Here is a 20877-nt window from a genome sequence, read left to right on the forward strand (position 1 = left end):
AGTGTCAAATCAAACGACTTTTTAAGTAGTTCCACATAGAGAAGTACTTTTTTTCACATCCATCAATTATAACTAAAATATAAATATACTGGAAACTCATCTGTCAAACTCAGAACTCTACATAAGTCCCTCTCATTTATTCCACAACCCCGGACAGTCTGGAATAATTGCATGACAGATGAGATTAAACTATTCACATATTATGTGCAGCAGAGAACTTTTCTAAGACTCAGTCGGTCACAGCATACATTTTGCCATCTGTGACCCGTCTTTGGCCAAGTAACTGACGTGGCTTTGGATTAATCAGTTGGAATATGCCAGTGAGTTAGTCTGTGATCTCATTGCCATCAGCTGTTTCCTTCCTGAGACATGCGGTCTATGTGAGAGACATCCGAGGAGGTGGAGGTATTCTCTTTGACATGATGCGAAGAACCCTGGATCCATGTCAGTCAAGCAGATCAGTCATTTCATTCTTCTCTCAACACAAATATGTACTTATAGTTTGGATGTAAACCAATTTCTCTAAACCTACACTCCCATGCACATGATCGAACACCTCAATACAAAGAATATAAAGTTCCACTGTGGTAAATTGAACAAGATCAGATTGGTTGTTTCATTCGAGATGTCTTTTCTTTATCTACAGTACATGATACAACGCAAAAGAGTTCAACAAATGAAATGTGTGGGCTCAGATGGTTAACTCATGTCATGGGAAGAGCTCATTTTCAAATGAAAACCATCCTTCACGATCCATGGAGTGAGGACATTCACTACAAAGTGATGCAGTGGAGTAAAAATAGAAACAAGACTGGATATTTAAGACATTGCCAAACAGACTACTTGGTACACACACTGATGATGACACATGGTTTGATCGCTTGTTGTATCCGTCTACGTTAAGTTTTGTGCAAGTAAAGTTAGACAGAAGTGAAAGAAGAAGTTTGTTGGTACATGCTCACTTTTTACACATAGAAGTTAAGGACATTCACACCCTCGACCCGATCCCACCATGCACTGTGTGAGCAGGGGCGGCTGCTACCTGCTGAACTCCCACTGTGAGCTTCAGGAGGAAAACCAGCGGAAGAAGGAGAGCTACCAAGCATGCTGGCTGAGCCTGGTCCTTGAAACAAGACCACAATACAAGTAGGTGGTTCTCACTTGACATTCTGCTTTGTTCTAGAAGACGTTTTGTTTGAATCACTGCAATTCCCATTGTGTTTGCTGCTGTATTTCATCTATTATGTTATGGAAAACTTTGGAAAGTATTCGTAGATTTGAACGGTGTGGTGCTCAGTATGTTGTGACAAGCAGCAGGACAGAGGGTCAACAGAGCACTCATTAGGTTTGTACTGTAAACACATGACATGGACATGTTGTGGAGGGTAAAATCCAGAGGGATTGATATACAGTAGGGCTGAAAACTGCAGCAGCACTGCCTTGTTTTGGACTAAAACATTTCAGGGAAATGGCACTTCATGACCTCATCCGGATCAGTGATGTCATTGCAGGTGTTGCCTGTGACTGATAAAGGAAAACACCTGCAATATGTAATGTGATGTGGTCAAAAATGTGATTGGCTCTAAAGTTTTAACTAACAAAGAGCAGTGAAGCAGCAGGCTTCTCCTTGTGTAATTCAGTGTGGATTTAGTCCTGTTGTCTAGACTTTGCAAAGAATGTGAAAGAGATATGATCACAGCACCACTCTTCTTTAGTGTATTACAGAGAGCCAGCGCCGGAATTGGAGCAAAAAAGGTGTCAGTACCTTAATTCAGCATGTGTCTTGGACATATATATATATATATTTTTTAAAGATTATTTTCTTGGGCATTTATAGGCCTTTAATGGACAGGACAGTTGAAGTTATGAAAGGGGAGAGAGAGGGGGAGTGACATGCAGCAAAGGGCCGCAGACTGGATTCAAACCCGGGCCGGCTGCGTCGAGGAGTAAACCTCTATATATGGGCACCCTCTCTACCAACTGAGCTATCTGGGTGCCCAGGACATATATATTTTTAAAGATTATATTTTTGGGGCATTTTCCGCCTTTGTTTTTGACAGGAAAGCGGGAATGACATGCAGCAAAGGGCCACAAGTATGAATCGAACCCAGACCCACTGCGGTGGGGATTACATCTCTATAAAGGCATCCACTCTTCCAACTAAGCTATCTGGGCACCCTTGGATATATTTATAGGTACATTTTGTGGAGGTGACCCCAAATAGTGGACTATTCATCAATTCAATCTAAGGAGTCTGATTTGACTACCAATCTTACGGTAGAATGGCCATAGTGTCTGAAAATGTTGGTATAAAACAAAGGATCATTCTATTCTGGCTATATGGGGGTGCTGAAGATTTTATTTTACATAGAATTTCCCCAAAAAAATTATGATGTATAGAATATTTCAGTAGAAATAGCAGCCTATTAATACAACCTTTAATAACAATTAGAAGTAAGTGTACTCAGGGCAGCCTGGAAGCTCACCTGGTGGAGTCCTTTGCTGCATGTCATTCCCTCTCTCTCTTTCTCAAACCTTTCCTGTTTTCAGCTCTCCTATCAAAAGGGCCCAAAAAAAATCTGTAGTGTACTCATGGATAACAATCGGTGCCGGTACTCAGTACTGGTAAGTACTGGTGGCCCATTTCCGGCACTGCCGGGGGTGATTATAACTTCTATATCTGGGGGGTGTGATGTGTTCCAGGCTGACACTGTCAGAGACAGACAACATCCGTAGAGAGAGTTACAAGCAGCAGCAGGTGATCCACTTCACGGTGGAGAGGAGTCTCAGTCAGAGGCTGAGGCTGGGCAGCGACAGCAGAGGCATGACAGAGCACCAGCTGCCCCTCTTCAACACCAACAAGGACCTACATCATGCGGAAACCACCTTTGGGTGCACAGAACAAAAAACAGTTGTACTACGGAAGGGGAATAATGGAGTAGATACACGGAAGGTGACCGCGATAACTCAGGACCTCAGCAAGCCAGTCCGAGTGAACTTCAGAGCCTCAAAGCTGATGTCCTCCCCCAGAGAAACCTCTCTGAGGGTGCAGAGGAGGGAGTGACGCAAGGTGGTGGAAGGCATGTAAAGGGACAGGAAATATAACAACGCCTTTGTACTTGTAATCTGCACACTGGTAATAATAAATTAAATTGCACTTCTAAATTGTATATTGTGTAACTATCTAAAGCACGTGTCAAACTCAAGTCCCGTGGACCAAATCTGGCCCCTCGCAGATTTAGATCTGGCCCGTGTATCAACTTAGGTTAACAAAAGATTTTGGCCAGCCTAGTTGTGCGCCAATCCAAAAACACGGGGATATGACTGTAATTACGTAACATTCAAAAGCAGAGGTTGGCAGATTTGACAACTTTAAGAAAAAGTGCTTTTTTTTGCTTTATTTGCTAAATTCTATGATGGCTAAGGAACTTTTTTGCCGACTTTTGTATGTCGACAAAAAGCATGACATTTTTTGGGAAAAAGAAACATTTTTAAAAAGGTGATAAAGATGTTGGAGAAAGCAGGGAAAAAGTCAGTAAAAACAAGTATTACAAAAAATAACAACATGCAGTAATAAAGTCAAAGATATTTTACCTTTTCAATGAAACGACAGCATGTCCATGAACTCTACATGTGCTGCCCTGGATATGACTCTTTTTCCAGTGTGACACCCCTGATCTAAAGAAAAACTAAAAATGGTTGCTTTATACATGTAAAAATACAGTATAATATCCCTTTTTTTTTTTTTTCAGTTCATGCATCCAAACAAAAGACTAATACAGAAAATGAACCTTGTATTCTTCATCTTCGTATCGTTTTATTTTAGGAGATATTTTCTATTTTCTATTTTCTTTTCCTAATTTACTTACCAAATCATAACCTTTAAGAAGGTGGAAGAATGATGAATTGATGAATCCATATATGTGCTATAATTTGCAAACAAATGTAATGGTATACTGTACTGTCGATATAAACACATTTTTACAATGGTTATGGACTATGTTTGTCATTGTCAGTGATATCCATACCTTGCAAAGCTTAGTGACCGGAACCTCAGCGTCTTTTACATGGCATTGAAGTTAATTAAACTGTCCGGTGAAAATACAACAAATAACTTTACATACAAGCGCTATGTTATGGTTGGGACAATAGAATCAGAATAAGTGTTATGTAATGTGCCACTTGTTTCCATTTATTCCTGTTGCATATTGTTCCTTTCCTGTATGCATTAAGTTTTCAAATAGCTTTTGTATTCAATCAGAATCCCCCCCCCCCCCTCCCACCAGTGGGTAGACAACAGCATTGTAAAAGGACCATCGTCGGTAAGCTTATATAGTACTTAGTTAAATGTAACATTTCAATCAATGGCAATTCTGAGGAGAAAACAAGACAAGCCTGGAAATGAATCTCTTAAACCAGGGATTTATTAGGAGGACTTCACAGAGGGGTTAGAGTCAGTACATTTAATTTATGGCATTATATCAAGCACTTAATCATCGAGTTATGGTCCCAACTATAGACTGTAAATATTAATAGACAAAGCATCTGGTTCCGCGACATAAGTGCCTTAAACTTTCAGTCTATCTGAATTCCAGCAGGGGGCAACACGTGCGGTAAAAAAAGGAGATCGGTTTCTGTAGAAGTCCATAAAAAAGTGACCCACTTCTCACCTTATTTATTACCTCAAGTAAACATTTTCATGATGAGTTTGTGGTCTCAATCGCTAGTTTTAAGTCTTCTGCAACACAGACTGATGTTCATTTTTTAAATTTTTGAATTATGTTAAAAAATAAAGCATCTTGTCTAAAATCGTCACATCCGCAACCAGGATGGCTGCGCCCGTAACGGCAAACTCAACAACTCATAGCCGATCTCCACAAACCGATGGGTGACGTCACACGTGCTCTGTCCATTAATATTAACGGCCTATGGTCCAAACAAAACATTACAGCATAGGGAGGCTCGGTAACTTTATAGAAATGCTACAGCTTTAGTTAATCCTTAACTTACATGGGTGGAGTGTTAAGTAAAAGGGTGGCTATTTTTGTTGCAGTACTGTGGTAAGGTGTAGTAGTACTGAGCACTAATGTGGGTTCTGTTCCCTTATTTCAATTCACATGCACGTTCAATGTCCTGTGTCTCTGATCTTTAAAAATCTCCCACAAACCTGCATTGATGACTAGACACTAAAACCAGTGAAACACACACTCAATTATTATTGGCTTTAGGCTATGTATTGTATTATATATGACAATACAAGTCAGAGTGTAAAGACACTCATATCACAGATGTAAGGAGACAGAAGTGTCTGTAAAAACAAATTAAGTGCAACAGATTACATGATGAATATCTCCAGCAGTAGTGCATCACAAATATTCTTGTCAACGTGTTATTAATTGCCTGGCTGTAGTTTTGTTTTTTTCTGAAGACACTAGCAACAACAAAGAGATGTGTAATATCACATCCCATGGGAACTGTTAATGGCAGCCCTCAATTCACAACTGAGGCGTTAAAAAGCTCCATAAAGTCATAACTGAGACGTGGGAACAAATATGTCCAGACGTACAATATATGAAGGTAGCAGTAATTCATGGGACTAGGAGAAGTTCATTCAACATCAATGTTACGACAAAATGTTCTATGTATTTAACATCAGACGTGCATCCAATATGGATGGCACCTGAATGATCCTAGTGCGTATTTATCATTATGCATTTTCACACTAGCTTGATATCGTCATACTCTGATTCTAGTCAGAATATGAGTCTGATACTGCTCCATTGGGCTGTGAGTATGGCGTGTGTTTCAACCGAACCAGGAAAGAAAATCCCCTGCACTCAGTTGGATAAACCGATAACCAATCAGATCAACGGAGTATGTGACGTATGTTGTGCAACGCATAGTTGTCAACAGAACTCAACTGCTAGCTACCGCTGATGTTAGCTACTAGCCGATAGCCCCGGAAGTTTGGAAAACGCTAATGACGTTACATCCACGTTAAAGGCTTTACAGCATACATACGTACATGCCTCGTATCATAAGATCATACCATGGATGTATTAATAGAACACATAGTGAATTATAACCATTAGCTATATCCATGACTACAGCTACAGGACCTTGGGCAAACTGTCATATGAGCATGCGCAGTGCGTATTGTATTTAGGCAAGCTTAAAACTTGACAAAATGCCCATTTTTTTAACTCTGAGACCAAGGGAGAAACTTTCAGATGTGGAACATTATCTTGTTGGCGTTACCTCTTGTGCGTTTCCATAACAACCCCGTCAAGTAAAGAGAATTACACAAAATAATACATGCATTTTCCACTCCATATCAACATACTATCAACCTTCCTCAAAGTCAAATGGAAAATCACCAGCTTGTGTTTGTGTGTGACTGGATTTTCTCTCCTAATATGGCTTCTTCAGCTCTCTTGTGTTTCTGGACGGTGACCTGCAGCTGCCAGTACTTGAGGTACACCCACATGAGGCTTCCATTCTTCCTCTTGTCCATGTTGAGCAGGTCCGCACAGTGCTTATCTCTCTTAAAAATATCTTTTAGATCAGACTCTAGATCCAGTTCCGCCCCGATGGGGTTTTTGACAACCTTTAGCAGCATGTTCTTCTCCATCTCCAGTCGCTGATCTCGCGGTTGGATGAGGGAACAGTAGGCATTCTGGCGGTCCACAAGCTGACCCTCTAGCTCCTTCAGAGTGGCGGTGGCTCGCTGGTACCAGTCGTTCTCTCGTTCCAGGGCGTGATGCAGCACCGCCCCCGCAGCGCCGGACTTTACCAGCCTTTGCTTCTCTTCCTCCAAGACCTCGCGCTCCTTGTAGGGACAAGACAAGGTTTTGGTTTATGCAGGAGGAGTCTGGCTCAAAGCATGAACATTGCTTGGTTAAAGCCTGACATCCGGCGAGTCTCTCAAGCCGCCAGATGTCCCGCCGCTCCTCACTGTCTCGGCTAAGTGAAGCCCAGGACGGTTGTGATTGGTTTAAAGAAATACAAACAAGCCAGAGCGTTTCCCCCCCCCCCCTATTGCAGCGCAGATTTGCGCTGTAGTCAGATCATACTCCATATCCGACACAGTGCTGTGGATCTGGCAATGCAAGACTAGTGCAGGAGAGGCTAATGGTTCAAAGAGAAACATGCACAATATCAGAAATAGACAGCAAGACAAGATTCTACCTGATGTAACTGTTTCCGTTCTTCCATCAGCAGATGGCTCTGTGAGACCAGAGCTTTCTTATAACCTTTGACCCTCTGTCGCTCCTTCTCCAGCTCCAGCTCTAGTGTAGCTACTGCCCTGCGCCTCTCTGTCAGTGTCTCGCGGTACTTTGCCTCCATCTCGGTTTTTATTGTGGACACGTCTTTGTCATACTGGGCTCTGACCTTCTGGATCTCCCTCTGAGACTCCCTGGTCCAGATCCAACCTAAGGGTACGGTGGAAGTTAAAAACCTTTTTGAGATAATTAGAGATGTGACAAACTTAAGCAAATTTTTGTTAACCAACATTTCCTGAATGTTTTGAAGCCCAGGTAGATTGGGGTGACAGTCTCGTACACCTGCTTGTGTCCCAAGTTTGAGAACGTTAGTACAGTTAACATGGCTATCATCACCTGTCTCTAGTAAACTTGATGTGTTTGCGTGTCCAGTAAAAAACTACTGGCTACCCTGAGGATCTGCATTTAATTAAGATTGCTGACAATTCCTCCAGTTAAATGTTCAGAGATTATTTTTTACTTAAATACCCAATGCAGACAGGTGGCTTTTAATTGTTTGAAAGAAGGAGGACATGTTTTTATATAGTGTCTACCTATGTCATTTGGCAGTCTCATAAGAAAAGAGCGTCCCTGTGAAGACGAATATTACACATGTATACAAGACTGTACACTTCCCAGAGAGTTAGTTACAAATGACAAATTAAAGCAAAACTCACGGATCAGCTCCAGTCTTTTGTTAATTAAAATCAGCAACAGATTGCATGTAGAACATTTTGAGAGTTATTCTGTCATAGTTCCACACAGTGTTTTTGTCATTTCCAGTTCAAACTGAAAGCTGCTGAAATCAACAACTTTTAGACACGTCTTTTGTGTAACTTACGAAATGCAGCCAGTCCCAGCATAGGGACCAGCAGGGCGTAGTTCCATTGGTTGCCGTCACCGGCCCCCGCCCCCCTTCCTCTGGGGTCTGGTTGGATGTTCCATCTGGGGGGGTCATTCAAGTTGTTCATATGGAAGCTGCTGTGACACACGTCACGCACAGGTACACACACGGGAGACAGAAACATCAGTAATAATTGGCATTATAACAAATGTTGACCTTTAGAAAACAGAAGAAAGGGTGCTCATAAAGTAGCAGCAGTGTATTTTCAATCACACACTTCAGTAATCAACTGTCTTTGGATTCACTAAAAACAGCTATTTTAAAACGTTAATATTTCTTGGCAGAATGTGGGTCATTGGTGAAATGGTCTAGCAACTATGCACAAGATATGCAAGTGCGTTAACAATAAGAGCAACAACACCTACCTGACAGTCAGACATCCCAGCTAACCACAAACAAGGCTAGTAGCTAGCTATATGAGCTAACATGCTAGCTAACATTTAGCTTGCTGGCTCTTGCTTGCTAGATTATATCATACAAACAAAACACGGGATATAATAGTTTTATGAATCCGACTACAAGTCGGCGTACGTCGGTTAAATATATATGGTACTGTGTCTCACCTTGAATGAAAAGTCTAAGGTCACTTATGCATTTGTTCCTGCACACCCTGGTTATACAAATGTCCAGCTATACCGACTGGGGGTATTTCGTGGGAAGCCACCTGTAAAAAGAAACCATTAGGTGTAAAGGTTTAAGCCTAATATTTATTTATCTGGATGCTTTGTACACATAGGTTGTTTTTTGGAGGTTATACCGTTTAATCACGTTAATAAAGTTGTTTTCAAAGTTTAACCATGAGGTGTAACGTAAGTTACACCCCCATTTTTGGACATTGGTTTGGTCCAATGCTATGGAATTAGTATATCCTCCGTCGTAGCTCGGAATAGGTCCTTCAACTGACAACATGGCGAGCGTCTGTGCTGTTTCCCGTCTCCTCTCCAAGAGGGTATTATCTAAAACTAAATCAGTGAGTAGCACCAGATGGATATTAACTAGCTAATATGTCTGCTTGTGCTCTTTTTATGCATTTTTTTAAAGGAAAAATTCAGAAGCAGCTTCAGCTTTCGTAGCCGGTAGATTCTTGCTTTCGTAATCTGTGTTATGAAACTAGGGTCTTTCAATATGCCACCATAAAGAAAAGCCATTTTGCTAGTCTAACAACATGTTATATGTAGCTGTGTCATATCTGTTTGTTTTACATTCTAAGTAGAGTTTAATGTGTTCAGTAAACTGTATCGTGTATTTTGTCTACAATTTTATAAGAGTTACTTCACTTGCCCTTGGAAAACAGTCATAGCTACTGTGAGTAAGCTATCCAAATGTTGAAGGATACGCTGCAGATATCTTCAGAGGCAACTATTGATGCTGTATTTTTATGAAAGTGTTATTAGGGACATGCTTTTAAAGCTGCAAATATGTGATTAAACACAACAGTTTATGCGTATCAGAAGAGTAACAGCAATAGTTTCTGCAGCCGTGTTGCAATGCTGCTGCTTTTGTTGGATTTCTCCTTATATACTGTGTGTGTGTGTGTGTATATGTATGTGTATATATATATATGTATGTGTATGTATATATATATATATATATATATATTAAAAGGAAATTCTTTTCTTTTCTGCCAGGTCCCTGCTGCTGCAGTTCAGGGATCCAGGAACTTTCACTTCTCCGTCTATGGCAAGAAAAATGCCAAGATATCAGATGATGTAGGTCCATCCATCTACTTCTATGTAATCAACATTTAACAGGGTTATTAGTGTGACTCCAGGATAGGGTATTATTATACATGATAGAAATTTAAGTCTATGGTACTTATTTTATTCACTGCAGCATCATGTGTCAATAACACAGTTACTAACTTTTTTAATTATATACACTAGTGGCCTTAAACTGCTCCTAAACCATGTATACTTATAGCATTCCCTGACTATAATGATTTCCTTTATGTGCGAGCTGCTCATTATTGGACATTTACTTTCTTCTTTGTTTTAAGATTTCTACTCAATACCCGGTAGTGGATCATGAATTTGATGCTGTGGTGGTTGGAGCTGGAGGGGCAGGACTTAGGGCAGCCTTCGGCCTGTCCGAGGCTGGCTTCAACACTGCCTGCGTCACCAAACTTTTCCCCACCAGGTCTCACACTGTCGCTGCACAGGTATAATAAGACATGTTAAGTGTTTTACTGAGGATTTTCTTTGTTGTGTTTTTTTCTGCAGAATTTCACCAGGCTGAAATCCCTCTGATCTCCTTAGACTGAGATTTAACAAACTCACAACCCATATAGATTTGTTTTAATGTACATCCGAGGCATCATATAAATATGATCGACATTAGAGCTCTTTCTTTTTCTTTTTTTATTGCATTGGATTTCTCTACAATGTCCTGGTTCACAGGGTGGGATCAATGCAGCTCTTGGCAACATGGAGGGTGATGACTGGAGGTGGCATTTCTACGACACAGTAAAGGGATCTGATTGGCTGGGAGACCAGGATGCTATCCACTACATGACAGAGCAGGCTCCTGCAGCTGTAGTGGAGGTAAGATTTCACACCCATACACACGCACAGTTGCCCTATTTATCCCATTGAGATTGAATGTTGGAAGTAAGGCTTTATCCCAGCACTGTATATCCTGTAAAACAGATTATATCTTTGTTACGTTTTTTGTAATGTAACAACTTTTCATTGCGTCACAGCCTCATGGCTCATTCCACCTACATGTGTGACACAGCAGCACATTTCAACCTCAAGTTGCTGTGCCTGTTTTCCAGCTGGAGAACTTCGGCATGCCCTTCAGCCGCACGGAAGATGGGAAGATCTACCAGAGGGCTTTTGGCGGTCAGAGTCTCAAGTTTGGAAAAGGAGGACAGGCCCACCGCTGCTGCTGCGTAGCAGACAGGACAGGGCACTCTCTACTGCATACACTTTATGGACGGGTGAGTCCACACACTTGTTCTGCATCTATTAGTTTACTGAGTTCGTTATATGACGCACAATGGAGTTTATGTCTATGTATCTGTCCTTCTGCCTTCTGTTCAGTCGCTTCGTTACGACACCAGTTACTTTGTGGAGTACTTCGCCCTGGACCTGCTGATGGAAAATGGAGAGTGTAAAGGAGTGATCGCTCTTTGCATGGAGGACGGATCTATTCACCGCTTCAGATCCCAGAATACTGTGATTGCTACAGGGTAGGTATCACACTCGCGGTTTGTTGTTGACACTTTGTCTTCATTTATATACAACCTATATGAGACAGTTGACAATAGTGTATTGAAGTTAATACATGAGTTATATTTTTCGTTCCAGAGGTTATGGAAGAACCTATTTCAGCTGCACATCTGCCCACACTAGTACAGGGGATGGAAATGCAATGGTGACCAGAGCTGGCCTGCCCTGCCAGGATTTGGAGTTTGTACAGTTCCATCCCACTGGTGAGAAAAATAAACATTAACTTATTAAACCCCTGTCATAAAATAGTTCTATCAAAGCGTAAAAAGTAACAAAATAACTTCTGAATGCCGGTCTCGAAAGCTTCACAACAGCTACATACTAGCAGCTCTAGATTATTTCTTATTATTTCAGTTTAAAGTCCATTGTTTTATTGTCTAGCTGTAAAAATGTGATAAGACTATAAATGGTGCATTCATTGTCTGTTTGTCCTCATGTCTGGTGGTTATTGCCATCCTCTGTTCCCCTTTAGAGTTTTAATTTTACTACAGACAAATTAAAAGATACTCTTCACTAATTATCTCTGGTGTTAACCTTCATGTTGTCCTTGGGTTAAATTGACCCATTTTCCTATATCAATGTTCTTTTTAAATACCCAAAATAACATGATTGATTCCACACAATGCTCTTTGGCAAGTACAAATCTCTACTTTCGTTAATTTTGGGGTGTCTTATTCAATTTTAATAGCATTTGAAAAAAAGTTGAAGTAGTTTCTAAATAGTATTGAGTAAAAGTGGACATATTCCAGTCTGTGATTATCCATCAACGTACATTCCTTTAATTTTAGTCAAAATAATTCCTAATTTCTGCTTTTCTAACTCAAACATTAGATATACTTTCCTATACATGAGGTTTATTGACCATAACTTCCAAAAATAACTAAAACTAAAGTTAATTAGTTAGTGTTACTTAGTTATGAAAACTTAAAAAAGTGACAAACATTGGAAAAAAGCATCAAAAGTGTTTGGAAAAAAGGGATAAAAAATGTAAGAAAAATGTGAAAACCTGGATTAAAAAAAGCATCCAAAAGATTGTTGATTTTAAATTTTGATGGGAAGACAACACAAGGGTTAAGGTGATTCGTCCTACATATATTTCAGCTTCCTAATTCCGGACTGATTTAGAAGTGTTCAGGTCTGTCTGTTTACATTGAGCTCTAATAACAGACCCTGCTTACATAAAGAAGGGCGATCATCTTTATTTTGGTTCCTGCTGGACATTTGACACCCGGCTCCTTAGTTATGTGTGATGTGGCCTGTGGGAGGTCACTAAAGACTGAGCCACTGCAGATTTGTCTCTCCTTATTATATATGATGCACCAGCTTTGCAAATGTCTGGTTACATGAATGCAGGATTTTTTTTATTTTTATAGAAAAACAGAAGATTTGACTGTGGTGCATTTTACAGCAGAGTGACCAGAGCGGATGACCAGAATAACTGTAGACATTCTGATTAGCCAGCCGATCAAAATAACATTAAATTGTCTTTTACTGAGGAACCTTCTAGAACAATACAAACAATAGCTTAACTAGCAGAGGGGTTGGGTAAAATGCTGTCTATCAGAGGAATCTTGATTACTAATGTGATATCCATTTTTATAACTAATTGATTGCCACTTTCGGCCAGTCATGTTTTTCAGCGATGGAGACCCATTTTTTGAAGGATTTACTAACCAATGCACCAATAAAAACACAAACCAAACTGAACATATTTAACAGAACATTTTACAAAGGACTGACCATGGACTGGGGTTGCAAATAAGCCCATTGGCTAGAAACATTTATGCAACACATCTACACATATTGTCATGGCTTTGGCTGTGATAATCATGTACTGTATGTAATAATGTACACTGCAAATTACTCTGATAAATAATATGAGCAATAAAAATAATTCAGGGGAAAAGGTAACAATTTTTGAGAGAGAGAGACTGGAGTAAAATTACATTAAGGCCAAGTAAATATACTTCAGCACTCTGTTATCGTTTAAAAAAAATAAATAATAGATAACAATATTGTCTCATAACAATAAAGCTTTGAAGATATGTTCACAATGTTGACGTTACGCTTCGTTGATGGGAATGTGGTTAAAATCTATTTCATCAGTCATACTTATAAAGTATCTGCATTGCAAAGATAAGGGCAATTAATAGTTTACTATATAACCATTATTTTCCGTGTTACTCATTCATAAACATTTGGGTTCAATAACCGGAGAAAAATAAGTTCCAGAGCTGGTTAGATATCTTGTACAGGTTACCATGGTTACTGAGAGGACTAGCGTACCCCCACATGCTGTAGAACGCTATTGTCGTGCTAAAGACCCAGGATCAAGCTCCGAGTTGGCTTACTTGGTGGTGTGTTTGTAATGTGTGTATTCATGATGTGTCTCAAAATGAGAATCCCTTTTTACATGTGAATCTCCACAGGGATCTACGGAGCTGGTTGTCTGATCACAGAGGGTTGCCGTGGTGAGGGAGGGATCCTGGTCAACAGTGAGGGCGAGCGCTTTATGGAGCGCTACGCACCCAACGCCAAAGACCTGGCCTCCAGAGACGTGGTATCCCGCTCCATGACCATAGAGATCAGAGAGGGCAGGTATGGACAAAAAATATATGTGTTGTGTGTTGTGTAACTGTGCTTGCAAAAATGTCCTACCTTATGCTAGAGCCCAACCGATATATCGGCGGGCCAATATTAGGCTTTTTTTTCAAGCTATTGGTATTGGGATTTATCTTGGCCGATAAATTAATATATTTTTGTCATTTATAATGACAAAGAAATTATTCTGATAAATTAATATTTAAAAAATTAAATAAAAACGGACTCACACCCTTCAACCAATATCAATCAATCAATAGAAATAAGAAGAAAGGGAAGAAAAGAAACAAACAGTGTAAATGTGTGTAGGCATGTATATCTGTGTCTATGATGTGTAAATAAGTGAAGCGTAAGATTTACTGAACGATAAAAGTAGAGAAAGGGGGTCTGACCTGATAAGTTGTTTATCAACTTCCTCCTTCTCCTTTCTGAACATGGTAATTGTTTTGTTTTGTTTATATGACTTTCAATTTTGGAAGATTGTGCTGAGAAGTACATGACCTTATTTATATGTAATTTTAATATATATATGTATGCATGAATGTCTGTATATAAATCTTTAATTTTACATGTTCAATTAAACTATTAACTATAAACCATGTTATGAATGTTGCAGTTGCATAGTTTGTCCACCAAAGGGCGCCCTACAACGTCCCTGTTGCCAACAATCTTTGATTTTCAGTTTTTGTGTTTTTGTTCAAAGGACTTTTATTTTTCATATCTTAAGTATTTTTTTATATATATATATATATATATATATATATTATTTATTAGAACTTTAATATAGTTTCATGTTCCACTGTTCTGTTGTGACAATAAAACAAATCGGGTTGTCATATTATTTTAGTGAGCACTCATAAATAACTACAAATAACAACAATTTATTTTCAATCACCAAATATTTGTATTGATATCCACCTTAAAAATACTTTTAGTGATTGGGCTGTACTTCATGCACATGTAAATCATATCTTTATTCCTGTCGGTCTTTGTTCCTTCAGGGGAGTTGGTCCAGAGAAGGACCATGTGTACCTGCAGCTTCACCACCTGCCTCCCCAGCAGCTGGCCACACGGCTGCCTGGCATCTCAGAGACGGCCATGATCTTTGCTGGAGTCGACGTCACTAAAGAGCCCATCCCTGTCCTGCCCACCGTTCACTACAACATGGGTGGGATACCCACAAACTACAAGGGCCAGGTAGGTAATGTGCACACGCATTCCCTCCTCACTCTACTTTGACGGCAAAAAGTCATAAACCTCCTTTTAATTGTTGTTTACCATCAGGTGATCACCCATACCAACGGAAACGACAAAGTGGTTCCTGGACTGTATGCCTGCGGAGAGGCGGCGTGTGCCAGTGTCCACGGTGCTAACCGGCTGGGCGCCAACTCTCTGCTGGACCTGGTGGTGTTCGGCAGAGCCTGCGCCCTCACCATCGCAGAGGAGCACAAACCTGGTGACCACCTCTGTTCCAGCTTTATTACAATCTTGTTTTTCCCCTTGACCATAATTGACACAAGCACATTATAACGGCAAAAATATTTTTGTCAATCAAACTGGACAAATAAGGCCATGTCATATTTCTAATGCTTATGTAGACAAAGGAAAAATCCGGTGGCATTGTTTGAGAAGAGACATCTGGCTCCAGTGTTCCAGTACACATCACCTGCTTGCTTCACTGCTAACGCTGGTGTTTCTGTTGTCTCTCCAGGAGAGAAACTGTCCCCTCTGACGCCCAGTGCAGGAGAGGAGTCTGTGTCCAACCTGGACAAGCTGAGATTTGCCAACGGAAGCCTGAGGACCTCCGAGATCAGGCTCAACATGCAGAAGGTACACACACAAACATGATGAGAACTTGGCTGGGACCACTTTCTCTTGTCCCAGTTGGAGTCTTTTGCAAATATATGGCTGCCAATTGATTTATATTGCAATTTTCCTTTGTTGCCGTGCTAGAAGTATTGCAATTCAATAGTATTGAGTATTGCGATTTTTCTTCTTTAACAAAAACAAACATTGAATAACACACTTCTAGAGAAAATATATCACAATTTCTGTAAACTAATTGTTTTCTAAAAAGGTTGCACATCACATGTCAGTCAGTCTGACACTTAGTACAGAGTACATAACATGTATTTTCTGGTCTGTTTTGCTGGACATGGATACAATGTAGTCGCCGTTGGCGGTACCGTATAGGCAGACAATACTGTTGAATGATACAATCATTGGTAAAATAAATATAAAAATATTGATTCTGGGGAAAATAATCAATTTTTTAAAAATCGTCCCAGAAAAATCAGGATGCATAGATCACTGGACTTCTTTTCCCACCACTGTGAAAGTTGTGAGCTCCTTCACTGTATCACCAGGCCTGTGTGGCTCCTGTGTTTCCTTCACTAAGGCCCACAGTTAAAAACAGTTAAACTTCTGAAAACAAACATAAATAAATAATCCGTGGCTCCTCCCGCCTTTCCTTCCAGACCATGCAGGCCCATGCTGCAGTGTTCCGGACCGGCCCCGTTTTGAAAGAGGGATGCGACAAGATGGACGACATTTACCAGACCCTGGATGACATTAAGACCTTTGACAGAGGTACTGCGCCACTCTGTGTGCCTGTTCCTGGCTACTTACAGAATTGTTAGCCTCTTTCTGAAAAAAGGGGCCATAGTATTACAAGGTAACAAAATTTAAGTCCTAAAATACCTTTCTTCTCCTCTTCTCCAGGCATTGTGTGGAACACAGACCTGGTGGAAAGTCTGGAGCTGCAGAATCTGATGCTGAACGCCGTCCAGACCATCAACAGCGCCGAGCAGAGAAAGGAGAGCAGGGGGGCCCACGCCAGAGAGGACTTCAAGGTTCGCACCATACTTTATTTGTGTAAACGTTCATCTTTGTCCAGTGTCCTTGCGGTGCTTTCTCCGTCTGCGTCTCCTTTCTATCCATCCATCTTTCTGCCAGAGTTCTCCTGTTAATTTTGTTATCTCCCATTGTTTGCTCTTAACCTTTGGCATCCCTCTCCTGATTATAAATTAGTATTATAAGTGAATATAACATCTTCCTCTGCATTGGAGCCAGTCTCTCTGACATTGTTTTATGTTCCAGGACCGCGTTGATGAGTACGACTTCTCAAAGCCCACGCAGGGTCAGGAGAAGAAGCCCTTCGAGCAGCACTGGAGGAAACACACTATGTCCTACGTCGACCCTAAGACTGGAAAGGTACGAACCCCCCTCAGTGTGTTGTGGTGCTTATAGCAGGACATCAGGCTGCTCCAGTAACTGTTAATAACGTAAATGACCGGGAGAGTCAGTAAGATGTGTTTGTTTTTGTGTGATCACAGGTGAGCCTGGAGTACCGGCCTGTTATTGACCATTCTCTGGATGAACAGGACTGTGCCCACATCCCTCCTGCCATCCGCTCCTACTAAGCGCTCCTTTCCCTCTCCCCTCTCACATTTGAGTCACTCATTTATCTGCTATTTATAAAGACCATTTTCCCTTAATAGACATTTTGAGACAAACCATGCTTATGGTAACAGTTACATGTAAAACTGTCTTGACTTTAAACTCCATTTGTCTCACCTTCCTGTATTCTGTGTTTTGCCTTGATATAATCTGTTTGCAGCAGATAGATTTCAACACGGTTCTCGTGACCTTTCGCACTCTGTGAGCTGGTCTTGTGTATATATAATGTGGCACTCAAGACTCAAGTGGGTGACTTTTCAGACTCTATCTGAAGAACAAAATAATAGTTAACGTGTGGTTAACCGCTTCGCTTTCTGTAATGGAACTCTAAGTCTTGCATTGCATTCTTGAATCATAACTTCCCTCCTGTTGCGTTCGGAAGTGAAGAGATGGTAGAAATGATTGCCGACAAGTCACAGCGTGAGGTTTTAAGCATGTACATATTGCAGAAACATACAATAAACATGAGGTATACCTTGTTGAAGTTATATCTTGCTAGTCTTTTCTCACTCATTGTGGCCTTTTAGTCTTTTGCACTTGTACTAAATGAATCTTATACTTTATGTAGGTAACAATGTTAACTATTTCAGGTGTGTGCGTGAGTTATGACCAATGCCTGGGTACGGCCACTAAGAGGCAGCAGACGGCACATCGTCGAAGCAGAAGTTCTGCAGCAGCGTTGCTGTGTGCTTAATAAACAGCATGTGAGTGTATCATAGATGGTTAAGTTATTTTAACAGTGTTAACGTTTAACATCATCATGTGAGAGGTTCAGTTTATTTCATCCCTACTGCAAACTGTGGTTTACCGCAATGGAAACTTTTGCATACGGAAGTCAATCTCTGAAATAACCCGAGCTGGTTTCATATCCTGACCAGCTGTTAAAGTCAAACCCAGGGCAGCATTGAAAGTGATGGTGATATTTGGCACTCACCCTATTACTGAAACTAAAAAGGATTGTTGTTGAGTAAAGAATGCAAATACAATCCTTCATGTGTGGAATCTGTTGTAACGGTCTGTACCTGGATGGAACACTTTCTGAAACATGTTTAACAAACTATGATCTACAAGAAGACCTTCATTCATCACACAGCTGTATAAGGTACTGGCTAGAGAAAGACAGAGCAAATATTAACACAAGTTGCCATACATAATTGAAGTCACTGCAATGTGACATTGCGGTTCACCGAGGCGAATGTAGGTAAAGATAAGAACGTTTTCTGAGAAACCTTCATGTTAATGGATGTTTGTAGCTTGTCCATAGTGAGACAGGATCAGGTGAATGTGTTAAATTCCTGTGTATTTTAAGTATGTATTATGGTTAATTATAAGGATATAAAAGCCTATGATGAATTATACAATATAGTTTAATGGGAAATAGAAGTTACAAATGTCCAAAATGATTGTGCAATGTAACCCACTGTGACCTTTAGCAGAGTAACTTAAGGTCCCATATCATGCTCATTTTCAGGTTTATACATGTACTTGCATTTTGGGATTGTACTAGAACATGTTTCCATGCTTTAATGTTCAAAAAACACATTGTCCTGTCTGTCTGATGATACCTGTATTCACCCTGTCTGAAATGCTCCGGTTCAGCACCTGTCTCTTTAAGCGCAGTATGCTCTGATTGGTCAGTGTTTCCAGGTCGTTAGGTGTCTGCACGCTCACTACAGCCAGGGAATGATTAACGGCACTGTAGCAGCACGTTCTACCTACATATAGTATAGTTGTGACATCACAAGTCCTGATGGCTCGTTTGAAGGCAGTTTCTGAATACGGGCTCACAGCGTTGACCTGCTTTATGAAAAGACATGGAAATCTAACTTTTTCCAGTATTGGAACTCTAAAATTATGAATTTTTAAACAGTCATTTTCCATTTAAAATGCTTCCATTCTTCATGAACTACATAAACACATTGTACCAGACATTTCTGGGAGGCATCGTGTGAAGGTGCAGTGTTCTAACCATAGTACGGCTCTTCTCGTGAATCAACCACAAGCCTGAAGAGCGCAGTAGATATAAGAAAACTACACTAACTATTTGACAATTTGATTCCACATTTTGAAGGCAGATGCATTGCAGGAAATAACAGCTATAAATATGTCAAACCACAGCACCTGCCGTCTCTTTGTAAAGCATTTCACAGTATTACAAGCAGGGCCTCCGGCATGCTTAGTCTGTTCTGGGTCCCAGGACAGCTGATCCAGGCCCCCAGAGAATCATTAAACGCAGCCAAATGAACTTTTACTGAAGCTGGAGAACGGAAAAGCTTGTCCATTAAGAGCCTAAGCTAATTTGTAACGCTAGTCCCTACATGGGCTTTAAAATAGACACATGATGAGTGCAAAATAATACATAGGCAGCTGTGCAAACAACTGAGATAGAAAACGCTAATCATAAGGAATCCACCATAGACTAGATGAAATCAAAAGGAAAGCCACATGATCACTCATGAATGCATGCCTCATCATGCTTCCGTAATTCTTTTAATTGATTCCGTCACAGTTCAGGGAATTGTGGACCAAAATGCAGAGATCAGGCACGCAGGAAAGAGTCAAGGATTTATTACCAAAATAAACAAACGCAAAAGCAAATGCTGAACACACAGACAGGAAACAACAAAAGGATGAGACAAAGGGGACTCAGAGGTTTATTACAAGCAAACAAGGAACAGGTGATGCACAACAGGTGAAACTCATGAGGGCGGGGACGACAAGGAAAAAAGAAACAGAACACCCAGACACTCATGGGACAAACAGAAGACAGGAAGTGTAATTGACAATGGAGGACACGCAGCATAACAGAAAATAGAACAAATGCTCAATAATAACAGAAAACAATAACAGAACCCCAAAACCAACAGAAACCACAACAGATTCTAGTTGAACCATATTAAGTTCAGTGGTTAAGAATGTTTCCCTACAATTAATACGTGTGTGTGTGTGTGCGTGTGCGTGTGAGCGTGTGTGTGGTTGTATGTACAATCCAGTTGCACTACTTTATATGAACTCAATCTAGAACAAACAATTTAAAGAGAAAATGAAACATGATTGAGCTGTTAACGGGCCGAATGCTCATTCCTGGTCATAAATAATAATAATAATAATAACAAATGTCTTATGATGGTTAGGGTGATTTCAAAAACTGTAAATAAAAAGACAGCCAGTTAATGGGGAGCCAGTGTGTTACATAAATACTGGCGTCAGTTTGGAGCTTAGCGTGGTGACCCTGTCTGCAGAAAAGCCCGTAGAGAATAAAAAGGAAAGTTGTAGCTGATTAGGACAGTGGGATATAGGAAAAGAAGGTAAACAAATGGCAGTATTTTTTCTTCCAAATTCTTGGAAGACATCCAGTTGTTCCGAGGATCAACAAGGAAGTTACTGTAAAAGGAGGACGTGAGCGGGGGGGGGGGGGGGG

General features: G+C 40.5%; 3 protein-coding genes and 1 long non-coding RNA gene across 5 annotated transcripts; 2 read left to right on the forward strand and 2 right to left on the reverse strand.

Moving 5' to 3' along the window:
- The first annotated feature begins 772 nt into the window (after positions 1 to 772).
- zmp:0000000930 (telethonin) lies at positions 773 to 3313 on the forward strand. Its single transcript, XM_034873171.1, has 2 exons — positions 773 to 1146; positions 2704 to 3313. Exons 1-2 carry the CDS (start codon positions 1013 to 1015, stop codon positions 3062 to 3064), a joined length of 495 nt encoding a protein of 164 aa, XP_034729062.1. The 5' UTR covers positions 773 to 1012; the 3' UTR covers positions 3065 to 3313.
- Positions 3314 to 4402: 1089 nt separating this feature from the next.
- On the reverse strand, positions 4403 to 6134 carry LOC117945598. Its single transcript, XR_004656841.1, has 2 exons — positions 4940 to 6134; positions 4403 to 4520 (listed from the first exon to the last, which is right to left on the reverse strand). It is a non-coding gene; the product is annotated as an uncharacterized LOC117945598 (long non-coding RNA).
- Positions 6135 to 6201: 67 nt separating this feature from the next.
- On the reverse strand, positions 6202 to 8819 carry ccdc127a (coiled-coil domain containing 127a). 2 transcript variants are annotated; one of them, XM_034873166.1, is made up of 4 exons: positions 8730 to 8819; positions 8104 to 8243; positions 7189 to 7433; positions 6202 to 6829 (listed from the first exon to the last, which is right to left on the reverse strand). In XM_034873166.1, the coding sequence occupies exons 2-4, from the start codon at positions 8231 to 8233 to the stop codon at positions 6374 to 6376; spliced, it is 831 nt and encodes a 276-aa protein (XP_034729057.1). In that variant the 5' UTR covers positions 8234 to 8243; positions 8730 to 8819; the 3' UTR covers positions 6202 to 6373. The 2 variants fall into 2 exon arrangements, with proteins under 2 accessions (XP_034729057.1, XP_034729059.1); XM_034873168.1 differs by having other exon boundaries at positions 8104 to 8240; positions 8730 to 8818.
- Positions 8820 to 8967: 148 nt separating this feature from the next.
- Positions 8968 to 17941, forward strand: sdha (succinate dehydrogenase complex, subunit A, flavoprotein (Fp)). Its single transcript, XM_034873165.1, has 15 exons — positions 8968 to 9136; positions 9795 to 9875; positions 10163 to 10324; positions 10563 to 10706; positions 10940 to 11104; positions 11208 to 11356; positions 11475 to 11599; positions 13826 to 13994; positions 14999 to 15194; positions 15282 to 15453; positions 15709 to 15827; positions 16475 to 16586; positions 16719 to 16849; positions 17097 to 17210; positions 17333 to 17941. The coding sequence occupies exons 1-15, from the start codon at positions 9074 to 9076 to the stop codon at positions 17417 to 17419; spliced, it is 1989 nt and encodes a 662-aa protein (XP_034729056.1). The 5' UTR covers positions 8968 to 9073; the 3' UTR covers positions 17420 to 17941.
- Positions 17942 to 20877: the final 2936 nt, after the last annotated feature.

This window comes from Etheostoma cragini, chromosome 6 (assembly GCF_013103735.1).
Source record: "Etheostoma cragini isolate CJK2018 chromosome 6, CSU_Ecrag_1.0, whole genome shotgun sequence".
Lineage (NCBI taxonomy): Eukaryota > Metazoa > Chordata > Actinopteri > Perciformes > Percidae > Etheostoma > Etheostoma cragini.